General features: G+C 33.4%; 1 protein-coding gene and 1 pseudogene across 1 annotated transcript in view; one reads left to right on the forward strand and one right to left on the reverse strand.

The window, feature by feature from the left end:
• The window catches only part of LOC117116708, a 15,705-nt gene extending 10,781 nt beyond the window's left edge, over window positions 1–4,924 (reverse strand). The window contains exons 1-4 of the mRNA XM_033260811.1: window positions 4,773–4,924; window positions 2,304–3,485; window positions 1,693–1,930; window positions 854–912 (exon numbers count right to left, since the gene is read on the reverse strand). Coding sequence (XP_033116702.1) covers window positions 854–912; window positions 1,693–1,930; window positions 2,304–2,436 — 430 coding nt within the window. The 5' untranslated portion in view covers window positions 2,437–3,485; window positions 4,773–4,924. The remainder of the gene's footprint in view (window positions 1–853; window positions 913–1,692; window positions 1,931–2,303; window positions 3,486–4,772) is intronic.
• Window positions 4,205–11,364, forward strand: LOC117116698 (annotated as a pseudogene).
• The last annotated feature ends 3,085 nt before the right edge of the window (window positions 11,365–14,449 follow it).

Consider the following 14,449-nt stretch of genomic DNA (forward strand, 5'->3'; position numbering starts at 1 on the left):
ATATAGGACTATATACTACCATAGGGGGAAACGATAACAATGGAAAGGGTTAGAAATAATACCTTAAGGTGAAAATACTGCCGCTAAGGGGAAATTTTAACGACGTTAAGGAGAAATATACACAAAGGATTTTTCACCCTATGAGTTAGTCAGGAGTAGTATATATATATATATGTAAACAGGTCAATTCCTTGTTTTTCCCTGCTTGTTATTTATTTTAGGCTTGCATATTAACAATCGCCAATGATACACACCATTTAATCATATTCTTTAAAATGTGGACAGATTAAAAAATACAAGAATCGCAAGTCAATAAAATTACCAACCAAATGCAATTTTAGCAAACAAATTTGGACTGTATTGACAGTTAAGTCTACATATTACGGGAGAAATGTGGCAGCGAAAGGCAGCCACTTTTACTGTATGTCCCGCTAAAAAAGAAACAACTTTGTGCTGCCCAAACAAAACAGAACCGGAAGACCACCGCTGGAAATATGTTTTTGTGGGTTATTCTTAGTCATCTTGCTTGATCAACACAACAAATTTTTTTTTGGCTAAAAGTGTTTTTTTTTTATCCACTTGCAGTCAATAAATCTGTGTGTTTCTATTTATTAAAGACCACACAACTGGTTCATTGACAGCCTGAATGTAACAGTATTACTTTTGTTAATACTGAGAAAGAGTTAGTTCACAAGAACAGTAGCTGAATGGAAGTATATTTTACAAGGGACTCAATCATTTTTCCTGATGGTTCATTGCTCACACGGACATACTACATGCATTTTCTATGAAACTCAGAAGAAAAAATAACAGAAAATGGATTAAATGTGGTTGTTCCTGAGAAAATACTTACTCAGAAGTTTAGCATGTTTTTTGTCTTCATAGTATTGGCTCACACTCAGTAGTCTCTTCCTGAAGAAATAATTACAACAACAAATATCTAGTCAAAAAATATATGAACAAATACAAATATTACATTGCTAGTGTTACAAGAAAAGCTGAGTAAATTAATTCATACCATTTTTAGAGAACCTCAAAAGATAATGATGAATGTTAAAACACAAATTACTGGATTCAAAAACAATTTTCTACGCTGCACATAATTACAATAATTTACAAGGTACTCATTTTTTAGAGATGAATCCAGACTGTTTCTGCAGGGAAGGAGTAGAAATTGTCAATCAAAAATATATGGCCTAGGGAGGGCTGTGATGTTCTCATCCTTATTGTGGGGTCAAGGTAGGGGTGGTGGCAGTAGACGCCTGGGATTTTTTTGCTACTGCTGGGGATGAGTGCCAGTTTTGAACCCCATGATCTGCCACTGTTTATACTCCTTGTTGGCAATAGAGTTCTATGCTCAAGGACACACATGAATTAGACAGCATCAGGGGCAGATCCAGACATGTCCAAAAGGGGCCGGAAGGGGGAAGAAAGTGGGGCCAATCGAGAAAACAGTACCCTAGGGGTCTCAGGGGATTCCCCCGCAAAATTTCTGTGTTAGACGCTTGAAAACAACCTCTGAGGCCTTTGGCCGATAAATTTCTTCTTTTTTTTTTCTTTTTTTTTGACTTTCCAAAAGGAAGGGGGGGGGGGTCCATACCTGTAAATCGGTCCCTGAGCATGGGGTTTGAACCCACAACATCATGGTTAAGAATTTGAACAGCATATTATGTAGTAATATTAAGCACTTACTTTGCTGATAACATAACAGTAGACATTTTAATGACATTTGGTGGGAGTCTTCCAGACTGCTGTGTAGATATTCTCCCATCACTTAAGTTCCATTTTACAGATGATGTTGGAATCTGGGCAATAAGAGCTCTATTTGGTGTCAGTCGTTGACCTGGCCTCTTGCTGGCAGATATTGGTGGCACCTTGTCATAGTAAGGTTTCTCTGACTGGTCCTCCTGAGTCAACAACATCCTATTACCTGAAAGTAACGCATAATCATAGGAATTGGTTATTTTTAACAATACGAGAAAATAATATAGTCCTTTAATAATAGTCACTAACACTATAAGTGTTGAAATACAGGATTTCAATTTACTGAGTCAGTTACAGGTGAAGGAGTCATGACCTCAATCCCATTGTTGAGGGTTAAAATTAGCAACTTCTAACTAAATCCCTTGCTCATGTTATTTTTAATTATGTATCCTCTCCTCAGTCAGGTCAGAAAGAGAGTGGGACACAGTAGACAAGCCTCTTTGCTTGGCTAATAACACAATTTCTTTACTAAGTAGATTAGAAAAACATGGTCTCAGTTACACAACCCCGTATTTTAAAAGATATGTACAGTATTATACCTGTATTTGATAGTTCTGCCTCACTGTCACATTTTGTGAGATGATGTTCTTCTATCAGTTTCTGTAACTCTTCAATATCATCATCACCATCATGGACAAATTCAGCATGTTCATCAGATTCTAAATCTACCATTCCATCTTCATAGCCATGGCCACTGTCATTATCATCAGTAGCAATAAAATTCTTTGTCTTGGAGTTATTACCTCTCTTTCTATGTTTTCTTCAATGTGCTCCTCTGATAATTTTGTATTGTCTGAAGGTTGTTCAATGCCATTAACTATTTTGATACTATTACCAAATATACATTCTGTACCTAGGCCTAGAACTTCTTTCTTTTGAGTAACATTCATTTTGTGTGTTCTTCATTTCTGTTTAGATTTGTTTTTTTTTTAATTCCGGAGTAATTTAAGTCATCTTGCTCCTGGCTTGTTTTTCTTAAAACTAGTTCTGCAACTTGGTCACAATTTCCAGCATTGTGCCTATACACTTCAACATCCTTTGTACATTGGTAATCATTACCAGCATTTTTCCCATTAACTTGGTAAGCAATTGTACCTTGGTTATGAATACATATATTTTCTTTTTGGTAATCCTTTGTTAGTTGGCCATCTTTACCTGTACTTTGCACATCTAATTGGTTATATTTTGTACCGTAGCCACTATTACCAACAGTTTTTCCATTTATGTTATCATGCTTTAAACCTATGTTATCTTTACTTGCATCTTCCACATCTATTTGGTCATCTACTGCACCTTGGTCACCATTACGAACATGTTGCACACCTTGGTCATCCTTTATACCCAGATGGCCATCGTCAACTTTTCGCACACCATCTACTTGGTCGTCCTTTGTACATTCGTCCCCATTACCAAACATTTGACCAATGGCATCTTTTGTGTCACATTACTTTAAATTGTCATCTAAACCTTTACCAGATTCATTAGTTGGGAAATCTGATTGGTTTAAAATTGTCTCATTGCCAGTGTCATCTGCTTGAATAAATTTGTGCACTTCTATTTCTGCACTGAATGCAACTTCTTTGTATCTTTCAGATACTTTTTCTTTATTTGTGTCTATGTTGTCTCTGCCATTCTTTCTTTCAGCGAATGGCTCCTCAACTTTCCTTTCATCTGCCATTTTTATTATAAAGTACTACTGTACCATTCATTGCCTTCAGTACCTATGAAAAAGTAATACAAACTCATTTAACTTTATTTTTATGAAAACTAAACCATTAGAATTAACTACATAATAAATTATAATGATAATGATTACTTTTTTGGTTTCTATTGCCTCTTTTGTATGTATGTATGATAATATTATTATTAAGAAGCATTCATATAGCACCTTTACAAAAAAGATCAAAGTGCTGTACATTAAAACCCATTTTTACAAAGATAAAAACAAAAATAAAAACAAAAAAAAAAAGGTACAAACATTACTATATCTTGTTCAGATATAACGCAGTGATAGTCAATGAGTGATATGTAAAAAGCATTTATTTATATAATTTTTATAATTTTTATATAAAATTTTATTTCATGCTTTTATTATATTCAACTATTTTATAGAAATGAGTGTGTTATTATCCAAAGATACGCTTTAACAAAAAGAATGTAAGCTTAAAAAAAAGTGTGTAAGAACATAAAAATGAAAACCCAGAAAAATGAATATCAAAATGTCTTGATTGTATGAAAATGAATAAAGGTGGTGGTGGTTACCCCACAAAAGAGAAAAAAAAAAAGATAAAAACAAGTACAATAAAAAAAATCAATCAAAATGGCAAATACAAATTACAGTACTACATCAAAAAAGTTTCTTACAAATAATGCAGTTATTGATCAAATATCAACAATAAAATAGTCCTACTGTGTAGCCTATAAGAAACATTTAGAAATTATGAATCAGACAAGTAAAGTAAAGACAAATTACAATTATTAGTATTTTTGTTACCATAAATTGAAATTTTAATGTATATACCCCCAGGGTATAGACATACTGTAGGCCCTTATAATGATTTAAAAATATGTAACCTTAAATATGACTATATTAATAATAATGTTGATATTATTTACAATGATAGTAATAATTGTGATACATTGTAACAAGTGAGTGATGACAATATTTATTTGCTTAGATTAATTAAATTATTTAGGCCTATATATTGCAATTATACATATTTTTATTTTTTAAGACAATTTTGCGCTTGATCAGCCTCCCTCTTCCATTGTGAAAATTAAAAAAATAATCAAAATTCCATTCCAAATAAAAAAAATTAACTTGAGTACACGTTTTAATTAAAAAGACGTGATTCGGCTTTGACAGATCATTTTGATATACCTGTCCAAGACCAGCAGTATTTGGAGCGGCGCTCAAAGTTAAGTTGCTGCTGTGCTGAGCACCCCGTTCGGCTGAGCTGGGGAAGAATTAGGCCTATATTTATAGGCCTACTATTTTATTGACTTACCTTTGTTTATCACAGCAGGCTGGTGAATCATGTTTAGCACGATGCCAAACTAAAACAAGTAAAAAAATCTAATTATTTTACTACCTTTCTGCTAGGATCAGACCATAGACCTATGTAAATTACTGGTCAGTGGTAGTATCCTATTTTGCTGACCCAGGCACTGTTATTCAATCAAGCGTAACAGTTGCTAAGTAACTTTATACAAACCAAAAACAATCGACTGCGCCAGTAGATTCATTTCATTAAACTGAGCCTTGCAATATTCAGAAGCTGAAATAATCTATATAAACAATACAAGTTTTAAAAAAATATCAAAAAGCGCAATTTTTTTTTTCATTAAAAATCATTATACACGTGAAAAATTGTGTAATAGATGGCACCAAAGGCGCCCCATAGTAATAATTTACGTTTGTTTACATACACAGTTGAGTTGGGTTGTTGAGTTAAAAAAAGTTGGTTGCCTTGCTACTAAGCATAATCAAACACAGACGAAGCAAGGAAAGCGACCTAGTTTCTTAAACACAGTCACGTCAATTATGCCAGGGAGTTAACAACTCCCTGATTATGCTATTATAATGTGATGACTTCGACGTTGCATAAGCCTAGCCTAGGGGTTGCTGGCTAGGCCTACCTCCTTTCTTTGCCGGATTATCAAAAAATAGGCTAGACTGACTGAATCTGTGTAGGGTTATGCCTAGCTAGGCCAAACAGCCTAAACATAGGCTAATACAGACTGGGCTAGAGTGTACGCGTAAACTGAGTGAGTATTAATGTGTATTAATAAAGCAGCCAGGCCTTTTTTTTAAAAGTCGTATACGATTGCATATCATAGAGTTAATTAAATGTGTTGGATCTTATTATGATAAAATGATATTCTACCATTTTCTCCCTCAATTTTTCCTTTCAGTAGAGTACCATAACCAATCTAGATCATATCTTACAAATAATGTAGTTGTTTTGAGGCGTACAATATCATTCTGAAACATTGGTTGGCCCCATTTGCCCTTTTTATTAACTGTATGTCTGTTAGGGGTCATTCAAGTATTATGTAACGCAGATTGGGGTGGGGGTATAGTGGAAAATGTTACAGTGTGTGACATAGGGGTGGGGGGTGTTGCTTGAAGTGCATAAGAAGATTAATTTTCATGGGAAGAGAAGAAATATTGAATATTCAAACTTGTATGATATTACTTTATTGAAACATATTACATCAGTGTAACAAAATGTAATGTAACACAGTTGTGTTGAATTTTGTGAAATCAATAATGAAGTTACATCTATATCAAAAAATAACAAAACATCCTACAAATTTGAAATGTAGGACAAATTTGTAGTGGAGGACATTTATCCTGATATTTAATGTTGTTCATCTGATTTTATTAAAATTGTTGATGTTCGGAAGGTGGGGGGGGGGGGGGTGGTTCTAGAGTTATATAACATTTAGAGGGGGGTTTTAGAGGGGGTTTGGAAAAGTGTTACAGAGTGTTATGGGTGGGGGGTGTCAATATTTGCCAAAAAATGTGTTACATAATACTTGAATGACCCCTTAGAATAGCTAGATACAAAAATTTACCCACAACGGTCAAATCCGACAGGACCGGGGTCTGAGACATTCGGCTGCCAAGAGTCTCGGTCAGGATTTTGGAATAAAAGTACTTGTTGGGGTCATGGGGAGAGATGTTATTGTTTAGAAGGCCCAAAATGCTTACGTAGTGGTGGTCCATGCCTGGAATTTTCTCCTGTGACCCCCTGCTGGCACTGCCACTGAGGTCTGTGTCATGTAACACAATTATTCACCCACAGCACTCTCATGTCTAATGAATACTTATTTTTTAGGCTCAACTGCCACTTTGTGCAGCTTTGGTACAATATCAGCTCTTACTACTAAATAATAGACACAAGTAAACACTTCATGCAAGCAGGGTGTCATTGTAACATCTTCCTGTTGCTGTAAACATTCAAGTGACAAAACAACAAAAATGTAGGTGTTTTGTAATACATTACCCCTTAAAAATAAGGGCCTATAGTACTTACTTTATATTCTTTTAACTTTTAACATCTTTTCAGATTATGATGCTCCCAACTTAGCTTTATCTTGACATTCACCAAATTCTTTAAAAAAAAAAAAAAAAAATGTATATGAATTGAATACAAGTTAGATGTAACAGTAGTAGGCTACCCTGTAGACCTATCAGTAAGGCCTGCTTGGTTGAACATTGAATAGAAGCAGTATACAGTAATAATATGCTTAGATGAACTATGAAGTTCCATCAAGATGATCAGCTAACAAAATGATGTTGATTATGAAGATGAATATTTATTATATTAATTTTACTGTAATACAGTGTTGATAGTGATGATGGCGATAGTAAGAACGCTTAGTTTGCTTTTTCCATTAAAGATGCCTTAATTCAAGATTCAGACAACCTGCTAGGACCCAGACGTTTCAATCAAGATTTTTCCCAAAACCTTTGCTCTCTGGAACTCTCTACCACAAACTACTATCTCTACATCAACTGTCACAGGTTTCAGCACTGCAATTGAGCCACTGCAGTTTCCTGTTTAATTAAATTTGTTAACATTTTTATTTATTTATTTATTTATTTTTTAGTTTAATTTTAATTTTTTTTTTTTTTTTTAAATTTATTTTTAAATATTTTTCCTCCTCTTAAACAAGTACGGTGATCCTCACATCAGAGAGGCCTGTACTTACCGGAAGAAGAAGAAAGCTGTGAAATGATTTTACGTAATTGTTTCTGTTAAATTTAAGATTCTGGGCTTGTTAAGCCTTCTGTTCTTTATCATTTATCCTCTTTTTTTATTTTAAAATAATGTTATCAAATATTTTTGCTCTTTCTAGATCTCAAAGAAATGATGGTATTGTAAATAAGTCAGTTCACCAAAGATCTGCAGACATAGATGATGTAACCAACTTACATGTTACTAGGATTCCAGTTTTGACCAAGAAACAAATATCAGTAGATGAACCTGATCAGTCTGGATTTTTAAAAAGTTTACCTACAAATACAAACGGATTCCCACTCCCTCAGACACCACCTGATATTCAAAGCAGTGATGGCTTCATGAATATTCATGAGCTTTACAATATTTTTAACGTTGGATATACCCAACCATATATTCATGATCCTTACTACATGCTGATTTTAGATTCAAGAAGTAATGAGCAATTTAGCACATCTCATATATTGACAGCAAGAAAACATACTGCCAACGATACAGACTTTGACTGTCAAATAAACATGTTATTTCGGTATACTATGATAATATTATATGATGAAAATGGGACAATTGGCAGTGAGACAATGGAGTGTATATTAACTAGAATAGGAACAATCTGTGATGTGTATATCCTTACTGAAGGATATCGTAAGTTTCAATCTTTCTATCCATTTTTGTGTACGAGTGAAGTGATTCAAAGTGAAAAGCATCGTAGACAGATTTCTACCTGTCTCTTATACACATCTAGATGTGTATAAGAGACAGGGGATATACGATTGCATATCATAGAGTTAATTAAATGTGTTGGATCTGATAAAATGATATTCTACCATTTTCTCCCTCAATTTTTCCTTTCAGTAGAGTACCATTTAAACCAATCTAGATCATATCTTACAAATAATGTAGTTGTTTTGAGGCGTACAATATCATTCTGAAACATTGGTTGGCCCCATTTGCCCTTTTTATTAACTGTATGTCTGTTAGGGGTCATTCAAGTATTATGTAACGCTGATTTGGGTGGGGGTATAGTGGAAAATGTTACAGTGTGTGACATAGGGGTGGGGGGTGTTGCTTGAAGTGCATAAGAAGATTAATTTTCATGGGAAGAGAAGAAATATTGAATATTCAAACTTGTATGATATTACTTTATTGAAACATATTACATCAGTGTAACAAAATGTAATGTAACACAGTTGTGTTGAATTTTGTGAAATCAATAATGAAGTTACATCTATATCAAAAAATAACAAAACATCCTACAAATTTGAAATGTAGGACAAATTTGTAGTGGAGGACATTTATCCTGATATTTAATGTTGTTCATCTGATTTTATTAAAATTGTTGATGTTCGGAAGGTGGGGGGGGGGGTGGTGGTTCTAGAGTTACATAACATTTAGAGGGGGTTTGGAAAAGTGTTACAGAGTGTTATGGGTGGGGGGTGTCAATATTTGCCAAAAAATGTGTTACATAATACTTGAATGACCCCTTAGAATAGCTAGATACAAAAATTTACCCACAACGGTCAAATCCGACAGGACCGGGGTCTGAGACATTCGGCTGCCAAGAGTCTCGGTCAGGATTTTGGAATAAAAGTACTTGTTGGGGTCATGGGGAGAGATGTTATTGTTTAGAAGGCCCAAAATGCTTTTTAGACCAAGGCATTGGCAATCACAGTGACTTTGTTATAAGACCTTGCTGTGGCGTACGTAGTGGTGGTCCATGCCTGGAATTTTCTCCTGTGACCCCCTGCTGGCACTGCCACTGAGGTCTGTGTCATGTAACACAATTATTCACCCACAGCACTCTCATGTCTATAGTATGCCTATAGTACTTACTTTATATTCTTTTAACTTTTAACATCTTTTCAGATTATGATCCTCCCAACTTAGCTTTATCTTGACATTCACCAAATTCTTTAAAAAAAAAAAAAGAAGAAAATGTATATGAATTGAATACAAGTTAGATGTAACAGTAGTAGGCTACCCTGTAGACCTATCAGTAAGGCCTGCTTGGTTGAACATTGAATAGAAGCAGTATACAGTAATAATATGCTTAGATGAACTATGAAGTTCCATCAAGATGATCAGCTAACAAAATGATGTTGATTATGAAGATGAATATTTATTATATTAATTTTACTGTAATACAGTATTGATAGTGATGATGGCGATAGTAAGAACGCTTATTTTGCTTTTTCCATTAAAGAAGCCTTAATTCAAGTTTCAGACAACCTGCTAGGACCCAGACGTTTCAATCAAGATTTTTCCCAAAACCATATTGCTCTCTGGAACTCTCTACCACAAACTACTATCTCTACATCAACTGTCACAGGTTTCAGCACTGCAATTGAGCCACTGCAGTTTCCTGTTTAATTAAATTTTTTAAAATTTTTATTTATTTATTTATATATTTTTTAGTTTAATTTTAATTTTTTTTTTTTTTTTTTAAATTTATTTTTAAATATTTTTCCTCCTCTTAAACAAGTACGGTGATCCTCACATCAGAGAGGCCTGTACTCACCGGAAGAAGAAGAAAGCTGTGAAATGATTTTACGTAATTGTTTCTGTTAAATTTAAGATTCTGAGCTTGTTAAGCCTTCTGTTCTTTATCATTTATCCTCTTTTTTTATTTTTAAATAATGTTATCAAATATTTTTGCTCTTTCTAGATCTCAAAGAAATGATGGTATTGTAAATAAGTCAGTTCACCAAAGATCTGCAGACATAGATGATGTTACCAACTTACATGTTACTAGGATTCCAGTTTTGACCAAGAAACAAATATCAGTAGATGAACCTGATCAGTCTGGATTTTTAAAAAGTTTACCTACAAATACGGATTCCCACTCCCTCAGACACCACCTGATATTCAAAGCAGTGATGGCTTCATGAATATTCATGAGCTTTACAATATTTTTAATGTTGGATATACCCAACCATATATTCATGATCCTTACTACATGCTGATTTTAGATTCAAGAAGTAATGAGCAATTTAGCACATCTCATATATTGACAGCAAGAAAACATACTGCCAACGATACAGACTTTGACTGTCAAATAAACATGTTATTTCGGTATACTATGATAATATTATATGATGAAAATGGGACAATTGGCAGTGAGACAATGGAGTGTATATTAACTAGAATAGGAACAATCTGTGATGTGTATATCCTTACTGAAGGATATCGTAAGTTTCAATCTGTCTATCCATTTTTATGTACGAGTGAAGTGATTCAAAGTGAAAAGCATCGTAAACAGATTTCTACATATCCTTCTATTGTTCTAGAGCGGTGTCTTTTTCAGGGAAATATGAAACAGGCTGAGAATAAAGAAATGCTCTGGCTATTGGCATTACTCATATAGTGAATGTTATGTTAGAAATGAAAAATCTGTTTCCCGATGAGTTTGTATATCTGCGTATAGCCGTGGAAGATGAGCTGTCATCCAATCTTAGGCCACGTCTTTCTCAAGCTGCAGATTTTATTGCAGATGCTATAAGGCATGGTGGGCGGGTTATGGTTCATTGTGTTCAAGGTGTGAGCGGAAGTTCAACCGTTACACTGTCTTTTATGATGAAATATCTAGGATGGCCTTTGAAAAAAATATGTCGTCCAATTATCAATCCAAATAGAACGTTTGTTAAGCAGCTGTGTGATTTTGAAAAGAAAGTTTTTGGTAAACAACTAAGTGATGCAGATGATGTTTGGTTTAGATAAATCCCATCCAATTAAATTTATAATAATAATAATAATAATAATATTATTATTATTATTATTATAATTATTGTTAATGTTGTTATTATTAATAGTAATATTAATAATATATATATTTTAATAATATTAATGTTGGTATTACAGTAATATTATGAAAAAGAATGTAAAATGAAATGCAGGTATATAATATGAATATAGTTTTAATATTGTTGTATGCATTATTGTTATGAGGATTGTATGTTATTATTATTATTATTATTATTATTGTTATTATTATTGTTATTATTATTATTGTTATTATTATTATTATTATTATTATTATTATTATTATTATTATTATGTTGTAATGATGTTGTTTGTACTGTTCTTTAATTTTCTTAAAGAGGGCCCCTGAATATCAGTTAACCTAACTGGGCTAAACTGGAAGGGTTACCTTCTTTAAAGATAGTTGAAATAAAAAAATAAATAAATTATTATAAAGTGTTGTTTGTTTTAATGTTCCTATTCTGTGTTTGTAAATGTATTTTTTTATATAGTTTGTCATATGACAATAAATATATCAATCTGAATATGAATATTGATATTAATAATAATAATAATAATGTTACCAAATGATCGATGACACAATAAACCACTAATAAAATTCAAAAATATGACGATACTTTTGAGAACGATCATTTCAGGCAATGCTTGAAAAATTTAATAAGGCCTAGCCATTGCTAGGCCTTACGCTACATACATGTTTCGACAGATCCTACTGTCATCATCAATGTACAGAGATTCCATATAGGCAATTTTATTTAAACGAAGTGAAGTTTGTAATACGTCAATCTATACGTAATTCAACCGTATCAAGTTGTAAACACCAAGATCATGAATAAAAACAATGTATAATTAATGGTAAACGGAATGAAGTAAAATCAGAATGACAAAGTTAAATTAACATGGTAAAGTTGTTTGTTGAGTGAGCGCGGAATTAAAAATAATTTTGATTTCATAAATTTTCGTGGAATTGATCTTATTAAGCAAAATAATTGGAAACTTTTTGATGAACGTAGAGATTACGCCTTGTATGTTTAATGTACAAATGTATAAATGGTGTTGCGCCTTCCCGCAATGATAATGATGTAATGATATAGAAATGGTTGTTGACCGACATGGATATTCTACGAGATACGCTCACTCGCTTAATGTTATCCCCCCCCCCCAATTCCAAATTGTTTTTACCATTGTTTAGTTAGGTTTGTAGTTAAGATAAAAGTTGTGACAGCCCCGAAACCTTGACTCAGAAATACCGGGATGGTGTCCGGCGGGGGATAGTTTCTACCATTTTTATCTATTTAAGTAATTGTACAGTATTTGTCCTACCTGGTAATCCCGGCCCCGAAACCTTGACTCAGAAATACCGGGTTGGTGTCCGGCGGGGGATAAGTTTTTACCATATTGTAGTTAAGTTGTAGTTAAGCATAACCTTGAGCTGTAATTCCTGGCCCCGAAACCTTGACTCAGAAGTACCGGGTTGGTGTCCGGCGGGGGATAGTTTTAACTGTTGTTTATTTTGTTGTACTGTGCTGGTTACTTTTGTTGTTATTGTAATAATGTGTTTGCAGGACCATATTGTAAAACAGCGGTAAGATCTCGCCTGTATATGTTATCCTGCCTAAAGATGTTTTAAATAAAAAATAAATAAATAAAAAATAAAGTAGTTTTATTTTCAAAGGAACGGCAAGATAAAATACTTTTCAATGTAAAGATGTGGTCTTCACATCGGTGATAAGATCTAAATCCTCCCTGGACTTCCGAAAGAAAATTACCTTTTTCAACAAAACATGAAATGTACATAGAAATTATTCTGTTAAAGATTTTTGACACACGTGACGTTAATGAGATTCCTCTATAATTATTTAAATCGCTACGATCCCCCCTTTTAAAAATTGGCACAATTATTCCAGTATTCCACTCATTTGGGATCTTTTCTAATTGCATGATTTTGTTAAATAAAGAAACAAGTGACACTTGCATTGCATCACCACCATTTTTCAGAAGTTCATTGGTTATTCCATCTACTCCAGGAGCTTTATTATTTTTAGCAATTGAAAGAGCTTCTTCAACTATTTCATTATCAATATTAATGTTAAAAAGTAAATTTTCATCATCTTCATTATTTACATCTATTTTGCTTGAGCGCATCTCATTAACTGCCCTCCGTGTCAAAAAGGTAAAACAATCCTTACTTTCTTCAACTTTACCTAAGCTCTTCCAATAGTCCCTAACAGAATCAAGAATTTTGTATCACACGTTGTTTCACCAGTCTCTGGGATTTTAACACAGTTAATACCAGACTTGCCATGTTTATCATTTGACCCTTTCAGAATATCCCAAAAATCTCTAGAAGAAGGTCCTCCCTTTTTAGCTAACTCAACAGACTTATTGACCCTGTATTCAGTTATTTTTTTAGAAATAAGTTGTTTGGCTAAAATTCGTTTTTCTTGGTATGAATTCCACAAATATTCTGTATAAGCGCTATTAGGGTTTATTTTGGCATTTTGTTTATGAACACGAGCAGCTTCCCTACGTTCTGTAATTGTACTTTTAATTTCATTATCAAACCAATGTTTGTGCTTTTTACTTATTCTTTTAGTACCAATGCCATTCTTAGCTGCAGCGATAACAATATTTTTCCATGAATCCCATAACATGTCAACATCATTAAAAATATCAATTGTAGGTAGAGTATAATTAGCCTCCTAAAAAAAATCTATATTTGGATTTTATTTTAATACAGAAATTTTTGATTAAAACAAGTTAGTTACGGTACAGGTACATCAAAATCAATCAATATTCTCACCCATAATAGCTACAGGGTGACTTTTAGTGACTGTATACAGCAGGTCGTCTTATAGGATAAAAATAAATATAAATATGTGGCGCTTATACACAGTAAGGCTTAGGAAATTTCTTGAAAGAAAAAAAATGTAATTTGCAGGAGTTAAACTCAAGACCCTGGTATTAGAATCAGGGGTGGCGCCAGAGGGGGGCTGGGGGCTATAGCCCCCCGTCGGGGATGCATAGCCACCCCCGTCGGGGAAGACGATAAATTTTGTCGGGGAACAAACAAATAAAAAAAAATCTTTACATGTAATATTCGTTTAGCCACCATATCGTTTGTGTTAACTTTTCATCACAACAACAACCACAATAACAACAACAATAATAATAAT

The sequence above is a fragment of the Anneissia japonica genome, unplaced genomic scaffold (assembly GCF_011630105.1).
Source record: "Anneissia japonica isolate Jap-2015-1 unplaced genomic scaffold, ASM1163010v1 scaffold2284_len378405_cov197, whole genome shotgun sequence".
NCBI classification, from domain to species: Eukaryota; Metazoa; Echinodermata; class Crinoidea; order Comatulida; family Comatulidae; genus Anneissia; species Anneissia japonica.